At 41.4% G+C, this 23124-nt stretch overlaps 2 protein-coding genes across 4 annotated transcripts; both read left to right on the top strand.

Annotated features, from left to right (window-relative positions):
* Positions 1-145: 145 nt before the first annotated feature.
* riox2 (ribosomal oxygenase 2) lies at positions 146-13625 on the top strand. 2 transcript variants are annotated; one of them, XM_035626589.2, is made up of 10 exons: positions 147-442; positions 2544-2990; positions 3958-4077; positions 5761-5889; positions 7260-7363; positions 9831-9933; positions 10732-10897; positions 11005-11093; positions 11607-11714; positions 13410-13625. In XM_035626589.2, the coding sequence occupies exons 2-10, from the start codon at positions 2550-2552 to the stop codon at positions 13560-13562; spliced, it is 1413 nt and encodes a 470-aa protein (XP_035482482.2). In that variant the 5' UTR covers positions 147-442; positions 2544-2549; the 3' UTR covers positions 13563-13625. The 2 variants fall into 2 exon arrangements, with proteins under 2 accessions (XP_035482483.2, XP_035482482.2); XM_035626590.2 differs by lacking the exon at positions 3958-4077 and having other exon boundaries at positions 146-442.
* A 978-nt stretch (positions 13626-14603) lies between these two features.
* tiprl (TIP41, TOR signaling pathway regulator-like (S. cerevisiae)) lies at positions 14604-22896 on the top strand. Of its 2 annotated transcripts, none has more exons than XM_035626627.2 (8): positions 14604-14757; positions 16291-16418; positions 18713-18892; positions 20037-20136; positions 20290-20421; positions 21695-21790; positions 21932-21994; positions 22348-22896. In XM_035626627.2, exons 1-8 carry the CDS (start codon positions 14719-14721, stop codon positions 22474-22476), a joined length of 867 nt encoding a protein of 288 aa, XP_035482520.1. In that variant the 5' UTR covers positions 14604-14718; the 3' UTR covers positions 22477-22896. The 2 variants fall into 2 exon arrangements, with proteins under 2 accessions (XP_035482520.1, XP_035482521.1); XM_035626628.2 differs by lacking the exon at positions 14604-14757 and adding an exon at positions 14801-14955.
* The last annotated feature ends 228 nt before the right edge of the window (positions 22897-23124 follow it).

Genomic DNA, 23124 nt, shown 5'->3' with positions numbered 1-23124 from the left:
ATTGTCGGAATTTATCTTTGCTTATGTTATTTTTTTGTATTTTCTTTCTACACTACTCCCATGACTGTTCTTTTTCTCTTGAATTGTAACGTATCAGTGATGTTGCTTAAGTTGATCAAAAAAAATAGTACGAGTTTCTTGTCGGACGTATTTAGGGAGACACTCCGGTTCACGTGGTTACGCGGTGTCAGTGAGACGTCGGGGAGAGTCGGGAGAGTTTCTGCGCTTGTTCCGCGACAAGACCTTGTTTACTTTGGCAAAACTTAAGAAAGGCGTTTCTCACAAGCAGGTGCTCCACATGATCAGATGATCCACATGATCAGATGATCCACATGTTCAGATGATCCATGAGCTCTGAAACCGCTCAGTGAAATCGTTCGAGTCAATCTTCCTTTTCTCTGGCCACATCTACTTCCTATCTACTGGCCACAATATAAAACAGGTAAGTACAAATGTTTTGACTATACAGATAGAATATAAGTAAAAAGGAAATCATGCTTTTATTATTGTAACTGCAAAGGTTATTTTTCTGTGCATTAAATGTACCGACAGGGGCGGTTCTGAGCTCCCTGGGGCCCATGGGCCATGGCCCCACAGTTACACCTGACACCCCAGTGCTCCCCTGCAACCCTCCTTTCCTTAAGACCGTCTGCTCCATCTGTCAGTCTAAGAATAGATAGATCTGTATTAACAAACAATATTTGCTGATGATCAGGCATTATTACCACTCTGAGTGGATTAATGATTTAATGTTAGATTACAAGTTTGCTGCTGCCATTGTATTCATGTAAATATCAATCTGCACATTTGTGAATATAAAAGTTCTTAGGCGCACTGCACAGATTATAAACAAATGTAAACTTAATGTTAAAAAAGTAAAGTCTGTCAAGCGTTTAGTTAAAGTGAAAGTATTTTGTTTTTAAAATACATGTTATCGTTATTTGTCTTGAAAGAAACTCACATGTTTGTTTTATTCTTTTTTTGCGCAGTTTTTTTTTCGGGGGGGCGGTAGCCTAGATGGTGAGAAAAATCGTGATTCACATAGTGGATTGTGATTCTAGCGAGATTTCTTCCTGTTAATGCATAATTTCTCTCGGATGTCTTTTATTCACCTTTAGGTGTCGCTCCATAATTTGAAGCGCCACTATTGTGTAACCGATTTCCTCATACATTTAAAATGATACGTGCTAATTTGCACATCACCAGAAGGGCTCTTTACTCGACACTCACTCCAACACATTTAACAGCTCATGCTACATCTCTCTCAAAGATTATCACAGTGACTTTAAAAAACTATTTTCTTTTGGGCTGGGTTTAAAAAAAAACGATTGTTAGATCATATCGCTCTTAATTTCAAACATCCGAAATAGATTCATTAAATCCTTAAATCAAGCTTTTAATATATACCATTTCCTGCATCATTTGCTTGAGTCTCACGTGACCACGCAATGAGTTTTGTCCACACACGAGAGACATTTCAGATGCTTGCCCCACTGAAAGCTCAGTCAGGCCTGAAGGCAGATGTCTGGCAGCATTTTGGTTTTAAAACTTACAAACATGACCTGGCCATCTTACTGGACAATGCTGCGACTATGGTTCGTGCTGTGGAATAGATGGGGCTGTTGCACATTGGCTGTTTTGCGTGTCAGGCGAATCGCTTCATTATTTCACAGGAGTACTGTGTTAAGCCATAAGCTGAAAGAGAAGCAAATGAAACTGCAGCTGCCAGTACACAGGCTAGGCACCAAATACTACTTACTGGCCTAGTGGATTCGATGATCAACCCGCCGGCTGTAGACTGATTTACCATTCATACACTGACAAGGAGTCACAGAAATAAATAGAAATGTAGAAATACAATATTAAACAAATACATGTAAAAAGTGTTTTCAAAACAAATGGAGAAATGGCCTTATTCATCCAATTGAAATATTTGTTTATTTGTGTACATAATTATTTATTTCTGCATTTATCTATACATTTTTTGGATAGTGGTTGATGTGGTGACCCGGTGGAACTTTTCAGATATTATTGTCCTTTCACTGCTGAAATGTGCACATGAAATTACAGTACTTGAATTAAGACCTTCAACTGTACTCTAGAGGTGCATTGTTGACTTCTGGTGTATGTGGATTATGTTAGATAAAAGGTGCATTCAACTGCTTTTGGGTCAATTTTTAATGTAATTATTAGCATTTTTAATAATGCACCATGTTAGAGAGATCCATCTTTGGTCAATTTGCAGCATTAATTCAGTGAAAAACTGTCATAACCAAGCAGATTTGGTATTGAAACTGAAATATCTCTTGATGAATCGATATCGAATCAGAAATTGAATCGATTCAGGAAACCAGTTGCTATACCCAACCCTAGTTTTCTCAGTAGTTCCCAGCACATATATACACAACTGGAGCTTTAGAGGACACAGCTGAAGGAAAAGAGGATCATTACTTGTTGGCACTTCTGTGATTCAGCCTGATTTCATTTCTGCATTACATTAATGGTATTCTCCCCCCCCCCCCCCCCCCCCACCCCCTCCTCAGATTAAAATGCCAAAGAAAAGCAAAACAAAGAGTGTTAAGAGACAGCGCAGTGATGGTGAGCAGCCCACTCCTAAACAGAGCAGGGTAGAGCAAAGCAACACTCCAGCCCCTCTGTGCTTCCACAGCCCTGTCAGCTTGTTCGAGAGCCTCATCCATCCCATGGGGACTGAGCAGTTCTTCATGGAGTACTGGGAGAAGAAACCTCTCCATCTGAAGCGATCCGACTCCAACATAGCTTCCTACTACCAGTCTTTGTTCCAGCTGTCTGACCTGCAGAGCTTGTGCTCTCAGGGTCTGGATTACTACAAGGACATTAATGTTGTTCGTTGTATCAATGGCAAGAAAAAAGTTCTCAACAAGGACGGGAGAGTTAAGGGCAGCGTTCTCAATAAGTACTTGGTTCAGAATAAGGCCACCATCCAGTTCCACCAGCCACAGAGGTTCAAGGTGAGAACTCTGCCAGCAAAGAAAAAATCGTGGCTCTGTATTTTTTGGTCCGAATCATGCTGCTGTTAATAAGTAATCCATCTTTCAGTGTATTATTAACATTGTAGTCCTTAAAGGTTCACATTCAGAAAGCCTTTGTCATTAATGACACCAGTTGTTATATATAGTGCAATCAGTAATTTGTTGCTTGAGCGCAAACATGTGTTTTTACTCTTTAGGTAGGCATGAGCGAGCATCCTGGGCATCAGATAAAACACTGATGGGATGCTCAGTCAGGTAAATAATTTGAGAACTGTATGGCGTTTGGATTATTCAAATTCAAGGATTACCAGTAGGATGAGGAGGAACAGTTTACTCTACTGTGTGGAGTTTGGGATAGGATTAACCGGAGAAAATGTCATTGGATCACCAAAGGCAGTAGGTTTCATCCTATAAGTACATTTAGTATTGACTGAAATCCAAAACTGACAACCTCAAAGCAGGGCTCCAGACAATTTTTACATTGGTACATTATTGAACATTTATTTAAACAAATAACTAATAAAGTACATGATGTGTGTTGAGTGATGGTACTTAAGGTGGATTTATGCTTGACGCATCGGTCCGTCCGCAGTGACGTCATTTTGATGTCACTACCCGTGGCGCACAGTGCGCATCTAGGCCGTTCCGCGAGGTCGCCCACCTCTAATTTTTTGTAACTTGACGCTCCCAGCGCTTGCGGCGCATTGGGTATATGGACGAGCTGGAGGGAAAACTCGAACCGGTCCGCCTGTACAGGCACTTATGATCCGTCAATGAGGCAGATTTTCACAGATGGTAGAAACAGGATTTCTTCCTGTTAAAAGGGAGGTTTTTCTCTCCAGCGTCGCCAAGTGCTTGCTCATTGTGGGATTTGTTGGGATTCAATTGAATTCCTCAAAAGATACTTGTCAGAAGCCGCTCATGTAGTTTTTACCTTTGTTTTCAGGATGAATTATGGAGGATCCTGGAGAAGCTTGAGTGTTTCTTTGGAGCCTTGGTTGGCTCCAACATCTACATCACACCACAGGATTCCCAGGGCCTTCCAGCTCACTATGATGATGTCGAGGTACAAGCATAAATCCCTGACTGGACAGAGTGAGGGTTGCGTCATATTTAACAAAATACTCACCTTCACTTAATGTATATTTTCAAACACAAATATGAGCTAAAACTAATGCAGATAGAGAGAAACCCAACAGTTCCCACAATGAGCAAACACTGGGTGACAGTGGAGAGAGTATTTGTTTTAGATATTCTATCATATTTCAAATTGAAGTTCTGGAGAGCACACATTTGTTATTTCAGAACTTTATAAAGAAAGTAATATTTGATTAAATCAATCAAAATATTTTTTATTTGTATAGCGCTAAATCACAACATACATTATTTTAAGGCATTTTACATAGAAAATACCTGATGAAACGGCCATGTGCGACCTCGCCTGGAAAAGGGAAAACTGGGGCCCTCTCCTGGAGACAGACCAGGGAGGGGAGCTCACTTTCAATCCCTTAAACCTAAGACTCAGAATCCAGCACAACTTAAAACCAACCTAGTAATTTTATCCTAAACCTAACCACCTCCTGCTCCAATGCCTAAACCGAAGACTCAGAATTAAGCACAACTTAAAACCAACCTTAATGTTTATTATGAAAAAACTATCCCAGTTATTTTAACCTAAACATAACCACCGCCTGCTTCAATGCCTAAACCTAAGACTCAGAACCCATCACAACTTAAAACCAACCCAGTAATTTTATCCTAACCCTAACCACCTCCTTCATTGGTGCCTAAAACCTACTTACTTTCGGTTTAGTGCTGTAATAGAAGCGCAGCGAAGCGTGTAAGACTGCAACTCTGCTTCCTGGTCCCAACTCTGAAATGTCACGGGTTTGACCGTCTAGGTTAATGAGTCAAGTTTCTACAAATAAGAGCTGCACCATCCAAAGTAGGGTGAATGTCGTCTCTGCATCAGAACAGGAATTCTCCAAAAGGTGTGCCAGTTATCTATGAAGCCCACATTGTAATCCACACACAACCTTGATAACCAGCCGTTTAGTGATGATGTACGGCTATACATGTTATCACTGTTCAAGTTGGGCAGGGGTCCAGAGAAATCTACAGGGTCCGACATTGCTTTTGCATAAGTACACACCGAATCAATATTCATCTTCATGACCTCCGATTGGCGTAATCGGGTGTCGTTACTGCCGACGTGAATAATAATTTTACCATTTCTACGTTTATCCTTAGCCAGCAGTTTTAGATAGGATTCAACGTCGCCTGATCTGGCCCCAGGGATACAGACTGTGGCCCCAGGGATACAGACTGTGGTCGCTGGAACTTCACGTTCCTCAAAATAGAGTCACCAATGATGAGAGTTGTTTCCTCAGAGGGTTTGTTGAGAGGGTATAAAGGGAATTTATTAGGAACATGAAGTGGTTGGTGGTGAACCGTGGGGTTCAGTTTAGGACTATGTTTCTTATTGTGGACAGCCACCCAGCTGCCCTGTCCTCCCAGCTGCTCGGGAGCTGCTAGGGGGACCTGAAGAGTCTACACTGGAGGGGCTAGCGGGGACTGGCTAACATTATCAACTAATGATTTACTCTGAGTTAGCGAGTGAGTCGCTAAAAGAAAATCAGAATCGAATTGGCACAAAAGCATACCATTCCAGCCCTACTTATCAGCAGATCGCAGGTTTCAATTTGGAGTTGCATATTTTTCCCTTACGCTGATCATGTTCTTTTCCCAGGTGTTTATTCTGCAGCTGGAAGGGCAGAAACATTGGCGTCTCTACAGTCCAACTGTTCCACTGGCAGCAGAGTACAGTGTGGAATCAGAGGAGAGGATCGGCAGCCCAACCCACGATATTATACTTGAGGTACAGTCTCCCTCCACGACCGACTATGTATATATGCGTCCATCCAGTGGTTCTTCCATTTCACAATTATTGAGGCTTTATGTTGGTACCATCACTCAACACACAACACTCTGAGGAAGGGTGTGACATAGCGCTGGATCCCATCAACATCCATTTGTGTTCTTGGCCTCCAGCAGATGGACTGCTTCCTGATCCTGCCTGGATCTTGTAGCCAGTTTCTCACTCCTGTAGGGGAGGACTTTTAACTGCCACAGTCTTTCTTCACTCTGCAGGAGCTCAGCAGCTCATGAGAGGGTGGAGATGTGGAGGCACTGTTGTTCATTAAAGTATGATGTCCCGAAATGCAATCAGAGCGAGGGGCTCAATGTTAGCAAATAATTTCACAACGAATGACACACCTTTCCAGCAAGTCTTCAAATTTTGGTGAGTTTTCTTACATGCGAGATCAGTGAAAAATGAGCTAAATCTGGAAAGAGATTAATAATAAGAAACGGAGCAAATACAAGAGGGCCTTCGCCAGCCTCCTGTCATTTTGTTTGAATCAGTGACTGTGTTTTTATTTTTCGTCACCTTTTAGTTCCCCTATCCAGTGACTCCCATCTCATTTTTGTTTCTGGGTCAAATTCTTTTGTTTATCTGTCATTTTGATAGAATCAGTGGGTGAATGTGTTTTAATGTCTCCAGTCACCTTTTCGAAACCCACTAGTTGACCCATATTTGTGTTACTGTGCAGTATTTTGTTAGTTTCCCATCCTGCTAACCCCTGTCCTTCAGGCTTTTTTTTCTGGGAATGTAACAAGTGTTCTACTGGCAACACTGCTAATGCGTTATGCATTGCGAACCAAGAGCCTTCTTCCGTACCAGGGCCCTTCTATGTGGCGTTTGCATGTTGTCCCCATGTCTGTGTGGGTTTTCTCCAGGTACTCCAAAGATGTGCAGATTTTGTTGAGGTTATTTTGAGACACTAATTTGACCATATGTGTGAGTGTGAATGGTTGTTTTGTTTTTTTGTCTTTCTGGCGAGCTGTCCAGGGTGTACCCCGTCCCTCGCCCAATGTCAGCTGGGATTGGCTTCAGGCCCCTGCAACCCTTAAATTTAGGATATAGCTCGATAGACGATGGATGGATGGATGAATAGATCAGCCCAATAGTTTGACCCTTTTGTCACGCATAACCGATCCAGCTATTGATGTCAGTATCTGACTGATATCCTATAACAGTACAGCAAACATTCATTCTAACTATTAATGTTCAAATTCAAACCTGTTAACAAGTCCTGAGCACAATGTTTTGCTGAACATCAGTTGTTTTTTTGCACAGAATACGGTTACATGTGTTCACTACAAGTGTATTATCTTCTCTGTCTGCAGGCTGGAGATGTTCTTTATTTTCCCAGAGGAACCATCCATCATGCCCGAACACCAGCAGGAGTGGACCACTCCACCCACTTGACACTCAGCACCTACCAGAGAATGTAATTGAGCTCCTCTTCTCTGTTGCCCTCACTTTAACATTGTGTAATGTAACATAGGCACCTGTATCCTGTATTGATTGAAATAGAAGCATATGTGTTCCGGCACAGGCACACGGCACCTGAAAAGGTGGTGGGTGGTGGTAGTGAAATGTCTTCTTCAAGTGTAGACTCAACATAACTTTCCTCTGAGTCGTAGATTTTTTATATTCACTGAGGTATGCTGGGTTTTGCTACAGTACCAGGAGAAGGAGAAGAAATTAATTCACGAAAACACTGCAAAATTACTTTGAATAAGTTGACTAAGATCCATAGAACAGAGGATAATATTCTCTTTAACCTCTGACATCACATCCAACATCACAGCTGGGTGTGGTAAGGTGTGATCTATTGTAGCGTGATACTATTGACCTTCTGTGACCTCAGTTTTGTCTTCTAACTTCTTTTTACTATTGCTGGCTATAGAAGCTAAGTACAAGTCAAAAGTCATGGTAGCACAGCCTACTGTACATTTCTCAGACTTGATTATCTGATAATGAACAAGCATTTTACTTAAAGTACCCGATATTTTCAAATTTCTCCCACAAAAACGATAACACTCCCTAGGGCCCCAATAAGAAACAGAGCTAATACAAGAGGGCCTTCGCCAGCCTCCTGCTGGTTGGCGCTCGGGCCGTAATAAGAAAAGAAGAAACGAAGCAAATACAAGAGGGCCTTCGCCAGCCTCCTGCTGGTCGGCGCTCAGGCCCTAATAATAATCCATACAAATACAAGTGGGCCTTCGCCAGCCTCCTGCTGGTCGGCGCTCAGACCATAATAAAGATGGAAAATATAACATGTACATAAGTATTCACAGCCTTTGCCATGACACTCAAAATTGAGCTGTCATGGCACAGTTGACAGTGCATGTCAGAGCACAAACCAAGCCACGAAGTCCAGGGAATTGTCTGTAGACCTCCGAGACAGGACTGTATCGAGGCACAGATCTGGGGAAGGGTACAGAAACATTTCTGCAACATTGAAGGTCCCAATGAGCACAGTGGCCTCCATCATCCGTATAAAGGAAGAAGTTTGGAACCACCAGGATTCCTCCTAGAGCTGGCCGCCCGGCCAAACTGAGCGATCGGGGGAGAAGGGCCTTAGTCAGGGAGGTGACCAAGAACCCGATGGTCACTCTGACAGAGCTCAAGCGTTTCTTTATGGAGAGAGGAGAACCTTCCAGAAGGACAACCATCTCTGCAGCACTCCACCAATCAGGCCTGTATGGTAGAGTGGCCAGACGGAGGCCACTCTTCAGTAAAAGGCACATGACAGCCCGCCTAGAGTTTGCCAAAAGGAACCTGAAGGACTCTCAGACCATAAGAGAGAAAATTCTCTGGTCTGATGAAACAAAGATTTAACTCTTTGGCCTGAATGCCAAGCATCATGTCTGGATGAAACCAGGCACCGCTCAACACCTGGCCAATACTATCCCTACAGTGAAGCATGGTGGTGGCAGCATCATGCTGTGGGGATGTTTTTCAGTGGCAGGAACTGGGAGACTAGTCAGGATCGAGGGAAAGATGAATGAAGCAATGTACAGAGACATCCTTGATGAAAACCTGCTCCAGAGCGCTCTGGTCCTCAGACTGGGGCGAAGCTTCATCTTCCAACAGGACAACGACCCTCAGCACACAGCCAAGATAACAAAGGAGTGGCTACGGGACAACTCTGTGAATGTCCTTGAGAGGCCCAGCCAGAGCCCAGACTTGAACCCGATTGAACATCTCTGGAGAGATCTGAAAATGGCTGTGCACCGACGCTCCCCATCCAACCTGATGGAGCTTGAGAGGTCTTGCAAAGAAAAATGGGAGCAACTGCCCAAAAATAGGTGCCAAGCTTTTAGCATCATACTCAAAAAGACTTGAGGTTGTAATTGGTGCCAAAGGTGCTTCAACAAAGAATTGAGCAAAGGCTGTGAATACTTATGTACATGTTATATTTTCATTCTTTATTTTTGTTAAATTTGCAAAAATTTCAAACAAACTTTGTCATTATGGGGTATTGTGTGTAGAATTTTGAGCATTTGGAATAAGGCTGTAACATAAAAAATGTGGATGTACTGTATATTGTATATTGCATGGGCTTGAAAGTAAATGGACTGTATTTATATAGCGCTTTAGTAGTCTTATTTATCAGCCAAAAGTCACATTCACACACATTCATAAAACGCTGCCATTCACTGCACTATTTCTGTCACATTCATACACTGCCGGAGGAGCAATTTGGCATTAAGTCTTGTCAAAGGACACATTGGCATGCGAACTGGAAGATGAGGTGATTGAACCACCAACCTTTGGGTTAGTGGACAAAAACAAGTGATCAGAAGGTGTGTGGTAGTGTGAAAATTAATCAGAGCCTCGTTTGATTGTGATCTAACTGTTAAAAAAGTGACACTCCTCTTTCACCTGTCCTCTCTACCTGTACATAGGTCATGGGGAGATATGCTGTTGGACATATTTCCCGGCTTGCTTTTTGACCGCAGCAGGACTGAAGTCAACCTGAGAGAGGGCATGCCCAGGGGACACTTGCTGGTAAAACTATTCTTTGTGGATATGCATGACAGCACAATTCTATTTACCATAAACACTGTATCCACATGTGAGATGTGAACTACAAGTTATAGTTGCAGTGTAGACAGAATGTTCCTGTTACAGCCAGCCCTAAGCCTTCATGTTTGGGTGAAACATCGCAATTCAGAAGGCTGGCATTATACAGCGATCAACCATAACATTATGACCATATTCTCTCTCTCTCTCTCCCGCTCTTTCTGCCCACCTCTCCTCTTTTCCTCATTTTTCTCCTCAACCCAACCGGTCAGGGGGCCATCCACAATTGTGGTTCAGTTCTGTTAGAGATTTTCTTCCTGTTAAAAGGGGGATTTTTCTCATCCACAGTCGCCTAGGGCTTGCTCATTGTGGGAACTGTTGGGGTTTGTCTGTAATATTTGAGATGATGTATGTTTGGCGCTATACAAATAAAATTGAATTGAAAAAATGTAATTACAGTGAAGGGACTAACATTGATTATCTCGTTACAATGGCACCTTTCAGTAGGTGGGATATATTAGGCAGCATGCATTAGGTGTACCCCTGGTTTGTAATTTCCTGCTTCCAAACATCTGGCATAGTATTCATACAGCTCATGGTGATTTGCGATACAATCGCACTTGACTTTGCTCATCTGAACCAAAGGTGCACACAGGAATTTTTGTGGACCTACACATACAGACCTCTCTAAATCAAATCACGGTGCATTTGCAAGCACATTTTCTGGCACAAGCATTACGCTGGCTCTGTCTTTAATTCTCTACTGTGTTTCGTTATGTCTAGGGTAACAGTGAAGGTTTGGACACCAGCAGGCGGCTGGTGACTGGCCTCAGATCTCTGGCCAATGAAATAGAAACAGGACTTCTGGAAGTCCGATCCACTCACATGAAGAGAGACTTTATAATGAACAGACTGCCACCATACAGCCAGCAGCATCTGCTTACACCATGTAAGCTTGTTTTTATATTTGTTTTTTTTACATGTTCCAATATATACAGGGGACTGTATATCATGTGCAGATGTGGAATTTATTTTTCGTATGTGTTTGTCACACAGGTGAAAGGATTCCTTCCTTGGAGGATATGGTGTGTTTGAGGTTTAAGGACCACATGGTAATAACAATGGAGGCCAGCCAACAGAGAACAGTAAGTCCATTAAGCAGCCTGTTTTTGGTCTGATCTGTCTGAATTTTCAGGAACCCTGTTAAATCAAGGATTAAAATAGTTAGGGATAGAATTCATTGGAATTGAAAGCATTGGCTTTTAGATCAGTTAGTGATAGCTAATATTTGTAGTACAGTAACGGTTCGTATCTGACATGTTACAGTTAATGATGGTAGAAATGGTGGTAGCTAGTTTATGTTTAGCTAGTTGTGCTTAACCAAGGTTTAAGCAGATGTAAGCTCCTACAAATATTCATTGGTCTCCTTTATTACTAATAAGCAGAATTGGTATCAGTTCTGAAGAAACATATTGGTTGACCCCTGACTTTAAGTATTAAGTAAGGTGTGTGTGTGTGTGTGTGTGTGTGTGTGTGTGTGTGTGTGTGTGTGTGTGTGTGTGTGTGTGTGTGTGTGTGTGTGTGTGTGTGTGTGTGTGTGTGTGTGTGTGTGTGTGTGTGTGTGTGTGTGTGTGTGTGTGTGTGTGTGTGTGTTTCAGGATGAGGTCACAGAGCTGGCTGTCTTTGTCTTGCACTCTTTGAAGAACCAGAGGGAGCATCACATGATGGGTGGAAGTGATGAAAAGGATGAACATGACATCTCCAGGGTAAACTGTTGCCTCATTTAATCCAGGGGCCATATTCACAGTACAAATAGTTGCTTATTGTGACAAAATCCCTAGAATTCTGATATTTTCTAAAAATGTCCCCTCAGTGAAGGCTAGATCCTGGTAAAAATGAAAATTATTCACAAAGCGGCTCAGCCCTCACGGGAAGAACTGTTAGAATGGTGGAGGATTTTAAAGACATGAAAGAGATTCTTAAGCAGAGGAGAAAATCTTTCTTTGCGATGAGTGATACGCAGGACATTATCTTTGCCTTTGCAGATGATAGAGGAGGACGGCTAAAGACAGAAGAATTGATTATGTGGTTAATTAATGAAGATGTCGTGTATAGCAAAGTGACAGAACATCAGCCACCAAAAAACCTTACTCAACAAACCACCCGGTGGCGTGCCATCAGGGCGATTGAGTCAAGCAGTGCTTGACCTGTTAAAGCTAAAAATAGACAATAACAAAGAATACGCTTCTTTGTCCCATAGAGGATCTGTTGTTGCCTGTTTGCATTCATTGCATTCATCACCGAGGTGCAGAGCTCAGCAGGATGACAGCCGTGGGGAAAAAGCTGTCGCTGAATCTGCTAGTCCGGGGAACGGAGAGACCTGTAGCGTCTCCCAGAAGGGAGGAGGGTAAACAGTATGTGGCTGGGGGGAGAAAAGTCCTTGGCAATGCTTCCCAGACATTGCATGCGCTTGACAGCCTCAATGGAGGGAAGTGAGAAATCGGTGATGCGTTGGATTTTCCATCCATTCAAGCTGACCGTGTGCATTGAGCTCTCGTAAGTTTCCTCAACTTCACTCCGTAGCTACCTATGGTCGCTACTCACGTCATTACTTCCTCAGTCTCGGAGGGATACAGACCTGTGCAAACTGATTGGACACCATAGCCCTGGAATATGCTCAATATAGAATAGCTATGAACCAATCAGATTGCTTGATTTGAGCTTCCCGTTTTATAACATTTTATAACTACTGTATATCTACTGCTGGAAACAAGATCATTTATCTTCCTTGTAACTGACCGATTAATGGCTCAACAAATATCCATAAAACATATCACTTTTAGTGATGGATATAACATAAAGAAAGTGTCTAAAAATGCTGTTTTTTTAAATTTACAATGCCTTATACCAGTTTTGGGATTGTTACTGGTTACAGGAGCAAGGAACAATAGCAAAACTCACGTTAATTGTTTCAGCCCCTGATCTGAATGCAGCAGCCACTGTAATTGTGATTTAGTGTCCACACATTACCACACCCATGGTGTGAGAATGTTTAGTGGTAGAAGTGTTTAATCAATTAATGACTTTCTTTTGGGTTTCTGTGTTCCACCACCACACCAATGCGAGGACTGTTCCTGAGAGTCCTAATGCCCGAAATACTCACTAAAACACAGAATGGGGATTAATCACCACTGTGCCACTGGGGAAAAGTCAGTCTTGTATTTGTCATAAATCACACTAGGGTTGTGAGGGTTTGTGAGCCATTGTACAGATAGAGGGGTAGTCACAGTTGCTGATTTACAGTCTGATAGTAGTGGGCACAATTGAAGACCTGAAGCACTGGTGAATACATCAAGTACTGGCAATAAACAATCCTTGTGTGATGTAATGTATGTGTAAATATGTTTTGTTGATAATGGCCCTAGTTGTCCAAACCTAGAAATGTGGTTTTGTCTCTTCAGGGCTTGAAGTTCCCTCTGTCCCACCTCCAGGCCCTGAGACAGCTCCAAAAGGCAGAGCAGCTGGCTGTGGCCCAGCTCCAGCTGCCTACACAGGAGGCTAAACTCAGTCTTGTCCTGGCGCTCTGGAGTGAGAGCCTGTTGGATGTGCTGTAACACACCACTACATCAAAATATCATTCGTGTTAAATCAATAAAAGTGGATTTTTATGAATACTATTAAATACTTCTATTATTGTTTTCTTTGTGAATGAAATCTTCAGTATGTACATGAATGATTGAACAACACAACATGTTGAGTTAAGTTTGAGATGGCTGTCCACTAGTTCCCTTAAAGACTTAAAATGGGTTTTAGCTCATATTACATATAGGCAGGCATACACACAAACTTTATTTGCACTTACATGCATACTGTCATGCTTATGTATACATGCAGCTGCATCTCAAAAAATGTGAATGTTGTGGAAAAGTAATTTTTTGGGGGGGATATATATGTATATATATTTCAAGTGCAGAATATCAGATGAAATATGTTGAGTTGAACCATTGAGTCTTTTCAGAGCCTCAACACTTTGATCCAACTAAAGTTATGGGTTCATAATGGATTAAAAATAAACGTAATCTTTTATAGGTAGTTACTTTATTTATCTCAAGCTGGGAAATGCCGGTGTAACAGCACTGACATGAGATTCATTTGCGTTTTCTAAGTTAAATTCAAGTTTTTGATAGTGATAAATAATTGGTAGGTTGAATGTGTTTACAGTAAATTTGATATCATAACATGAGACTTTCATTCACATGAATTGAAGGCTGCATGTTGACTCTGTTATGAAACAGTTACACGTGTAGAACCAACCAGGTGTTTTCATGAAGACGTTCACTGTAACCGAGCACGAGGCCTCGGTCCCGAGACGTGACGTCACCGGTGACGTCACTGAGAGAAATACAACTTGTCTTCGCTCTTTCTGAGCTTCGGAAAAGTTTGACAAAGACTGAAAACTCCATGACTTCAATGCACAATGCAAAGAGCAACGAAGGGCCGTGGTCACAGCTGCGGATGTCCCGTTAACAGTTTTACAGGCGACTAAAATATTTATATTAATAATATATATAAAATATTATTTGGGGGCCGCATGTTATGTTTTTTCCCCACGAGTGCTCAGCAGGATGTGCTTCCTTCCAGGCCGAGCGGCCTCTCCCCGTCGAGGTGTTATTACGCGTCTATGCAACTGACACGGAGGAAGTGGCGGAACCACCGCGTGGACGCAGCTAGCACGGCCGGACGCTATTAGCGGCGCACCAGGTCTCCTCCATGGCGCTGATGTATGACACCGTTGGAAACAAGTCCGAGGTAAATGGATTCCTTCCTGTTCGTCTCCGGTGCGTCGCGAAGCTGTGCGGCTCCTCCGCGCTCTGTGTTTCATGTCGGAGCTCGTGTCGACGCCACAGGAAGTGAGCGGTGCGCCCCGGGGGCCACAGTCCCGTCTGCTGCGGCCGGGGACGGACACACGTACGGTGCGAGGGGACACGTCCCCGGCGGCTCTTGACGGTGTGCACCCGCCAGCCGAACTCCTCGTTCTAAAAGAGTGTGCTTCAAATGTGCTGCTTCGTCGGATCTCAGTAGCTCAAGTTAACACGTTCGTGTGGAACGATGATTCCTCCGCGGAGGCTGCCCTGAGACACAGAGACACAGAGACACGGTTGAACCTGCACCGTGTTCAAGCCTGGGCGAGGTCGAACATGTCGACTTGTAGATCGATCGAATAACTTTGGGAGTCAAACCATGAGTGGGTGTTTCCTCTCATGGGCTGTAGTGACGAAGAGCAGACTGACCAACGGTTAACTGGTCGAGGGTCAGGACAGGGACGTTTGAGTTGAGAGACTAAACAAGTGGGGTTGGGCAAAACCTGAGTGTTAATGTGAGCTGCTGTGTTGTGTGTGTGTTGTGTGTGTGTGTGTGTGTGTGTGTGTGTGTGTGTTCCTTGTTTTCAGTATTAAAATGTTATTGGACGAGCTCTGTGGCCACTCGTTGGTCCTTCGGAGGCTGCTGTCCCTTTGCAGGCCCAGAGCTGTTCAATAGTCAACGACAAAGCGTGTCCCGTTAAAAAAGTGGCCAACGATAAAAGCGGATCAGTGGAAGACAGCCTTTTAAGTTAAACCTATGTTTGCAAGAATGCAATGGAAAACAAGGGGCTTCTGACAAACAACTCTTGATCACATATCAAGACCTACGTAGGTCTTCAGATGACACACGAAGTTTGAAGTTGCTTGTGTGAAATCTGTCGGAGGAGTAATAGCTGCCGGACACTTGTAGTTCTTGACACGATACGTGTGCCTACCAAATTGGTAGGGAAATGTGGTACGGGGCTCTCTCGGGTCATTGCCAGAGACCCCTAGAATTTATAACATTTTTCACCAGTCATGATGCGATGTTAAATTTTAACAACTTTTCGAGCACGTTTAGGTCCTCAAATTAGAGATCTATTAGCATGATAATAATAATTACTAGAATAAAAAAAATGTCACTGGTTCTGTTGCATCTGCATATTTTCATCCAAAGTGTAGTTTAGTGCCTTTAATTAGTGTGCATAATAATAATAATTCCTACGATTACATTCACTTCTCTGCTTGTCCTGCTTTTTGTCGCTCGGGCCCTAATAATTCCTATGAATAGGTACTCGCTTGTCGTGCTTGTCAGCGCTCGGGCCCTAATTACCAGAACAACATGACATTCACTAACAAGATATGTTTAGTACAGCACAGTATCGGAAACTATGACAAACCAAAGTCAAACTTAAATCAGGCCTGACTGTGAATGTGAAATCTGACTATACCCTCAGTCAGTCTGATCTGTTGAAATACCTGCTGATGATCTCTCTTGTAGTCAATGCTGTCCACGCTGTCCACAATGATGTCACATGGTTTCAAGAGCAGTAAGCAGGACTTCACCTTTGGACAATGGAGATTCACTGCTGCCAAAAACCACATCATGAAATCCAAAGACATTGAACGGTGAGATGTTCCTCTTACTTGACTCTTTTGCACTTGTTTTACAAGTTTTACTTGGGAAACTCTGATGGGTTCAGCTTCGTCTCAGGTTATGCAGCCCAGCTACAGTTACTTCACAGTTTTCAGGCCCCTTCACCTTTTGCTCACATTACTGATTTGGTGCAAGAGGGTGCAACCTATCACATATTTCCTCAAAACTCAAGATGCCTTCTAGAAACCCTGATTAAACTCACTAGGGGACATATTGTGCTATGTCCTGAACATACACACAGTGTTTCGTGTGATGATGGAACTTTGAGTGCACAATGAATGAAATACTGCATACACTGTCAGGCAGGGTCCAAAAATAGCCCTCACATAATGCAGGTACATTTTGTCAGAAGTAAATTATAGAGACCACACACCACTCTGGCGGATAGGGGAAAATGCCCTAGTTTTTTTTTTGTGTGGGGGGGGGGGGGGTTCTGTATTATAAATCGTCTTTGAGTATCTAGAAAAGCGCAATATAAAATATATATTATCATTATTATTATTATTGTTATTATTATTATAATATAACAAACGTTGCCTTTGTTTTGTCGTATCAGCTGACACTAATTAAATGTGTGTCTCAATACACCACTGTCTGTTCTGTCAGCTTGACAGCTTGTAAAAGAAGAACCACCACTTTGTAACAACACAGTACAAGCACAAGTGAACTGAGTGTTTCTTCAATTTTATAAAATCCAACAGACTAAGACATCCTGTTTCTAATGGATGGCATCATATCTCTGTCCGGGGTGGCATTCTTCCTTCTGAGCCTTCATTCATATCATATCAGTTCTTTACACTTATAAAGTACTGATATAAAAGTAATGTACAGATAAAGGCAGCTGTGGCTCAGGTGGTAGAGTTGGTTGTCCACTAACCCGAAGGTTGGTGTTGGATTTGGACACCTTCCCTAGTCCGCATGCTGATGTGTCCTTGGGCAAAACACGTAACCATAAATTGCCTCTGAAGGCTCTTCTTGCAGTGTATGAATGTGACCGAAAGAGTTCTGTAAAGTCAGTAGCTGCGCTGTGTGAATAGGTGAATGTGACTTGTCCTATAAAGTGCTTGAGTTGTCAGTAAGACTAGAAAACTGCTATATAAATATAGTCCATTTACCATAAATAGTCTACATTTTGGATATTGGTATATCGAGGGACTTGCATCAGGGCCAAAACAAACCTGATTAGGACATCGCTGATCAATAAAGTTGAAAATAAAGGTGGAATTAATTAAAAACCTAGTGTACTTTTTCTATTTAAATAAAAACATTTGAAACTTAAGGACACATGTTCTCCTTGGGAAAAATGGGAAAAGTTTATTGCACGTTACACCCAACACAGTAATATGCACCTGGCGAAGCAACCTTTTTTCCACCATTAGACTACCAAAAGTGAACTAAATGCACTTTCTCCTTGAGCTCAGAATAGAGTCCTAGATCTGTTAAAGATAAAAGTTATTCAAAAAGCATTATCAGCCCTTAAATAGAGCTCCTCAGGTGAAAAAGAAGTAAGAGGGAAGAGGACATTTAAGAGGCTTAAGAAATTCTTAAGCAGTCGAGAAAAGTGATGTTATTAAGTTATTTAAGAAAACTTTGCAAGCAGTTCTAAGTGCATGTTACAGCACTCACCTGTGCAGAATCACAAAACTAAAACAAACTATGTCAAAATTAACTACGTAGCACAGTAGTTTGTTAATGACTCATGGTCTTTTTTCTCTTGGAGAGTCCCAGGATGGAAACCTTTTTCAGGAACAGCACTGCTGCAGCTTTATGCAGAATGCAGGGGAAAGAAAAATCAATTGCAGATGTTACACATTTTGCCACCACTACTGGTAGCTGCACAGCTTGACTTAACATAACCTAGCAGAATTTTTTAGAGAATAAAATGATTGACACAAAGATAAATTATTGTTTTAGCGCTAACAAACCCTGTGAAATAAACTGAAAATAACCTTGTCATAAACAAACAATGTTTGTAGTCATTTTACTCACAGAAAATTGTTTTGGTGGTGTGTGTCCTATATCATTGTATTTCTCTATCTTGTTTGTTTGTCTAACGTACAGGAGGAACTCAAAGTTGTGTGATGAGGAGGCTGGGGCTGTTGAACTGAATGACTGTTTTACTACAAAACTACTTTGCAAATTAATTTCCCTAGCTATATTTATTAAACTGTAAATTAAACAAGAATTTAGTAGTTCTACATTTGTGACTTTGAGAACTTAAGTGTGTTTTTTAGTGAGACTAGCTGTTGGCCATTTGCCTCTCCAGGTTAGCAGAAGAGATGAGCATGCCCTCCCTTCCAGAGATGCTGTTTGGGGACAACATCCTGCGCATCCAACACACAAATGGATATGGCATTGAGTTCAACGCCATTGATGCCCTGAAAAGAGTAAACAACATGGAGGATGCTGTCAAGGTGGCCTGTGCTCAGGAATGGCAGGACAGCAGGCAAGATGACCATCACAATGTGGTACCAAAGACGGTAGCTAGAGGATCAATTCAATTCAATTTTATAGCGCCAAATCACAACATTCATTATCTCAAGACACTTAACAGTGAGGTAGACACTTTACAATATTACAGAGAAACCTAAAAGCCCCCACAATCACCAAGCACTTGGCGACTGTGGAAAAAAAACAACTCCCTTTTAACTAGAAGAAGAAATTTCTAGCAGAGCCGGACTCAGTTGTCGGCGGCCATCTGTCGCGACCGGTTGGGGTGAGAGGAGACAAATGGGGGAGAGAGGAGAGGTGGGTTGACTAGGATTGCTTTGTTAACATTTGATATGTGAATATGTGGTCAACCAAAGCAAAAGAAGAGCCATACTACTTAAAAACAAACAAACAAATGAAAGAGAATTGAAAGAAGATTGGCTCAAACATTAGTTGGCATCAACAAAATGTCAGTGCAGTGGTTTGACAATGGGATATTTGTTGATGGCACAGTTTTGCAAAACTCAGAGTACCCCTTCCTCAGCATGAATTTCAGTCTCCACAAACAATTCTATCACATATTTGAGATAATATATCTGCCACTAATGGGTTCTCAGAGAGGAACATATAATAATCTGCAGATCTCTTTTCAGTGGGGATTTTTGAGCAGTAATGCATACTGGTTCACCCATCAGATGCTTATCCACTTGTTTCTGATCCATGCATCAGATCTCTCTTAGCCTGATACATCCTACCTTTGTTCTCTATTTGGTGGAGTCTTTGTATCAGACCATGCCAAAGCAGGCAGAAACATTATTTCATGAAGAAATGGAGCAAATAACACGACCACTATGCGATTGACCCTGTAGGGTGTGTGGTTTTGTTCCTAATTTAAAAAGATTGGTCCCCTTTTAAGTAGTGATTTACAGGTATGATGTCAATACATAATAATTTAATAACAGGAGGCTAACACAGTAGCTCTCTTTTCACCTTCACAATGACATATCACAAACATCACATGCAGGGACGCTGTCAGAATTAACTCAGAAAACAAAGGAAATCCCCTTTAAGAGTTTTTTTAATTTGAAAAGATAAAAAAGCAGTTGATTCCAAGTATCTCACCTGCATTGTTAATATGAATCTCTGGGATCTTGTTCCAGAGCTGATTCTGAACACTCCAAAGAGGTGGTGAGACCTTACGACTGGACATACACCACAGACTACAAAGGCACTCTCATAGGAGAAGGTATTCAGATGAAGGTATGGGTTATTTTCATTAATTGAATGGAACACTGTCATCAGCACCTTTTGTTATGTGATATTAGAAGTCTCAGAAATATGAGAGTGAGTTTTTCTTTTCTTTAAGCAGCTCTACTTTTGCCTGTTTAATCTCTACATGTTGCTCTTCTGAAGGTGACCGAGACAACAGAATGTATCAACATGGAGAAGCTGAAGGCTCGGGAACAGATCATGTTCTTTGATGACATACTGCTGTTTGAGGATGAGCTGCATGACCACGGAGTCTCAATGATCAGTGTCAAAATTGTGAGTGGTGTCTTCATGTCAAACAGCTGATGCTGTTGTTCCAAATTCGAACCAGATTTTGTAACATTAAAGAGGAAGACAGATTTGCACTAAGCATTTACTTGATATCATCAGTGCTGATTTACTGACGCAATAGTTTGTTTAGCCGTCATTTATTCAAGCCGTCATTATGTTTCGCTTAGAGCCTACCTCTGTGTGCAGGAACCGAGAAACTCTTGCACAGTTACTCACATTCACACCTGGAATCTGACTATAAGATAAGATAAGATGGGTACTTTATTGATCCCAAGCTGGGAAATTCTGGTGTTACAACAGCAGGTATCACACAACACCTTGTTTGACATGTGTAACGGTGGTCCAGCCAGTCGAGCGCGTGCTGTACATTGTGTGTAGACCTCACTCGCGGACACGTTAAGAGCCTTGCCCCGTCTCCCATGCCGGTGGTAGGGGGTTCGAAGTCACTCCGTGACACATGATTTAGTGACAGCCCCCCCCCTGTTTTTTTCACAAATCACTACTCACAGATGATTGCATGAGTGTGAGGGAATAGTGTTATGTCAGTGTTGTTTTCTCCGCCCGTGTTTTGTTTTCTGAGACTGTCAAGATGTACATTTTCAAAGCTGTATGTTTTGTTCTTATTTTACTTGAAGTGAGAAGAGAACACTATTTACTTAGTACTTGTTATTTATAATTCCTCCAGTTCAATATGAAAACTGACAATTAACATTGTTGAAATGTTATTGAATTGCGGTCCTTTTTTCTTTATTCGATTTGACAGTCAGTTGTTGATAATTAGGCCAGATGTCGATACAACCAGCCTACATCAATATGTCACTGAATCATAAAACTTAGACATTATGACATTATGGTTCCGGACCTTTGCTTGCGAAAAATTTCTCCAACTGTACCTCCTTGAATTTTAATTGAATACCCCTGATATATACCCCCAAAAATATACAAATTGCAAAAAAATATAAAGAAAAAGGATAATGATTATTATTTCTATAATGCAGTCAACTCCTGGAACTGCACAGGTGTATTCCGGGAATGGAATGAGAGCGCAGCAAAGCTGAGTGACAGGATGTGGCTTAAGATCATCATGTTCAGAAAAGAAATGATAATGTAGTGATCCTGACTGATTCTAAAATTTGCTTTTTACATGTCTGTAATAAACTGTACACCATATAATGTTGCCTGAACAATAGTTTGAATGAATACTTTTTATGAGTGACAGCAGTAAAACATGTTGATGGGTGTCTTGTTGATGATGCAGAGGGTGATGCCCACCAGTTTCTTCCTGTTGCTGCGCTTCTTCCTACGTGTGGACGGAGTGCTGATCAGAATAAATGACACACGACTGTATCATGAGGCAAGTTTGTTTCCTCCAGCCAACACAAATTTCGGTGCATTGTTTCATAATGAGCTTGTCATAGAATTTGGCAGAAGTTATACTGCACAGATGATATAAGCTTTAATTAGTAATCAATGGTTAACCTGTTTTTGTTTCCAGGCTGGAAAAAATTACATGCTACGAGAGTTCAGCACCAGGGAAAGCAAAATAGAAGAACTCAAGGTGAGTTCTCGACTGATAGCAATATACAAGGCCCAACAGAGCAGGAATCTCTGACCTTGTGTGAATAGGTGAATGTGAAAGTGAAAGTGCTTTGAGTTGTCAGTAAGACTAGAAAAACGCTATATAGATACTGTCCATTTACCATTTACATATAGACATTCATACAACTTATGTTCAACGCTTTTTCCTTCGCACATCATGAAAAAAATTATAAATTAAACTGGAAATGAACTTTAAGACTGGTAACAGAATATGAATTTAAAATCTTGATGATTGATTGAAGATCAATATATTTACATTTCTAGTGCTGTATTTATTGTTGTCATATTAACAGATATTACTCTCCCCTTCAGAATGTTCCTGCTGCACTGTACACTGATCCTAATGAGATTGCCCAGCACTTATCCCTGAAGCTGAAAGTGTGTGAGAAGCTGGAATTTCCTGTGCCACAGCCTCAGACAGCTGTTAATGAAGTCCTTTAGTGACCAGTGTACTGTAAAGTCCACACTGATGCGTTGTGTAATGAAAAACAGGAAGAGTAAACTTGAATCTCTGCAACTTGACTTTTGACAGTTTGAGTATGTGCGAATGTGTATAAACATGCACTGTTATAAACTATTTTACCCCGGTTAAACTCCTTGGTCTTATATATTTGAACTGATGTCATTCAATTAGACATTTTTCACTGTCAAATTGATCAGTATTTTGACTCACTGTATTATTGGTAGGATAGTTGATTTAATGCGTGTAATATTAGTATCAATGTCATCAATAATTTCTGTAAATATGGCTTCTGTATTTTCTACAGCAACTTCAAAAAGTTGAAAAAGGTTGTTTTCCCATTTGCATAATCTGTGAATAAGTACCAAATGGCCAAATAAATTTTGTTTGTGTAAATATAACAGCTTGCTTTTTTCTTTTCTTTTTTTATTCGAGAATTGTTAATGCATAAGCCTGTGTAATAACACTAAAAATAATTTTTATACATGCCCTTCTTTCTGGTGCACAAACCATCTTCTCACTCTGCCACAAAACTAGACTTATATCAAATGTAAACAAGTGTTCATATTCATAAATTACTATAAGAAAGGTATAAAAATAATTTTAGCATTCATTAGTTGTTTGAATTT

This window comes from Scophthalmus maximus, chromosome 2 (genome assembly GCF_022379125.1).
Source record: "Scophthalmus maximus strain ysfricsl-2021 chromosome 2, ASM2237912v1, whole genome shotgun sequence".
NCBI lineage: Eukaryota > Metazoa > Chordata > Actinopteri > Pleuronectiformes > Scophthalmidae > Scophthalmus > Scophthalmus maximus.
This window is presented reverse-complemented; position numbering and strand designations above follow the sequence as displayed.

Excerpts from the sequence above, each read along its gene's own strand:
- riox2 (XM_035626589.2), top strand. The coding sequence starts at position 2,550 with ATGCCAAAGAAAAGCAAAACAAAGAGTGTTAAGAGACAGCGCAGTGAT. Across the intron at positions 2,991-3,957 it reads ACCAGCCACAGAGGTTCAAG|GATGAATTATGGAGGATCCT; the intron begins GTGAGAACTCTG and ends CTTTGTTTTCAG. Across the intron at positions 7,364-9,830 it reads CTCAGCACCTACCAGAGAAT|GTCATGGGGAGATATGCTGT; the intron begins GTAATTGAGCTC and ends ACCTGTACATAG.
- tiprl (XM_035626627.2), top strand. The coding sequence starts at position 14,719 with ATGGCGCTGATGTATGACACCGTTGGAAACAAGTCCGAG. Across the intron at positions 18,893-20,036 it reads CAGGAATGGCAGGACAGCAG|AGCTGATTCTGAACACTCCA; the intron begins GCAAGATGACCA and ends ATCTTGTTCCAG. Across the intron at positions 21,995-22,347 it reads GCAAAATAGAAGAACTCAAG|AATGTTCCTGCTGCACTGTA; the intron begins GTGAGTTCTCGA and ends TCTCCCCTTCAG.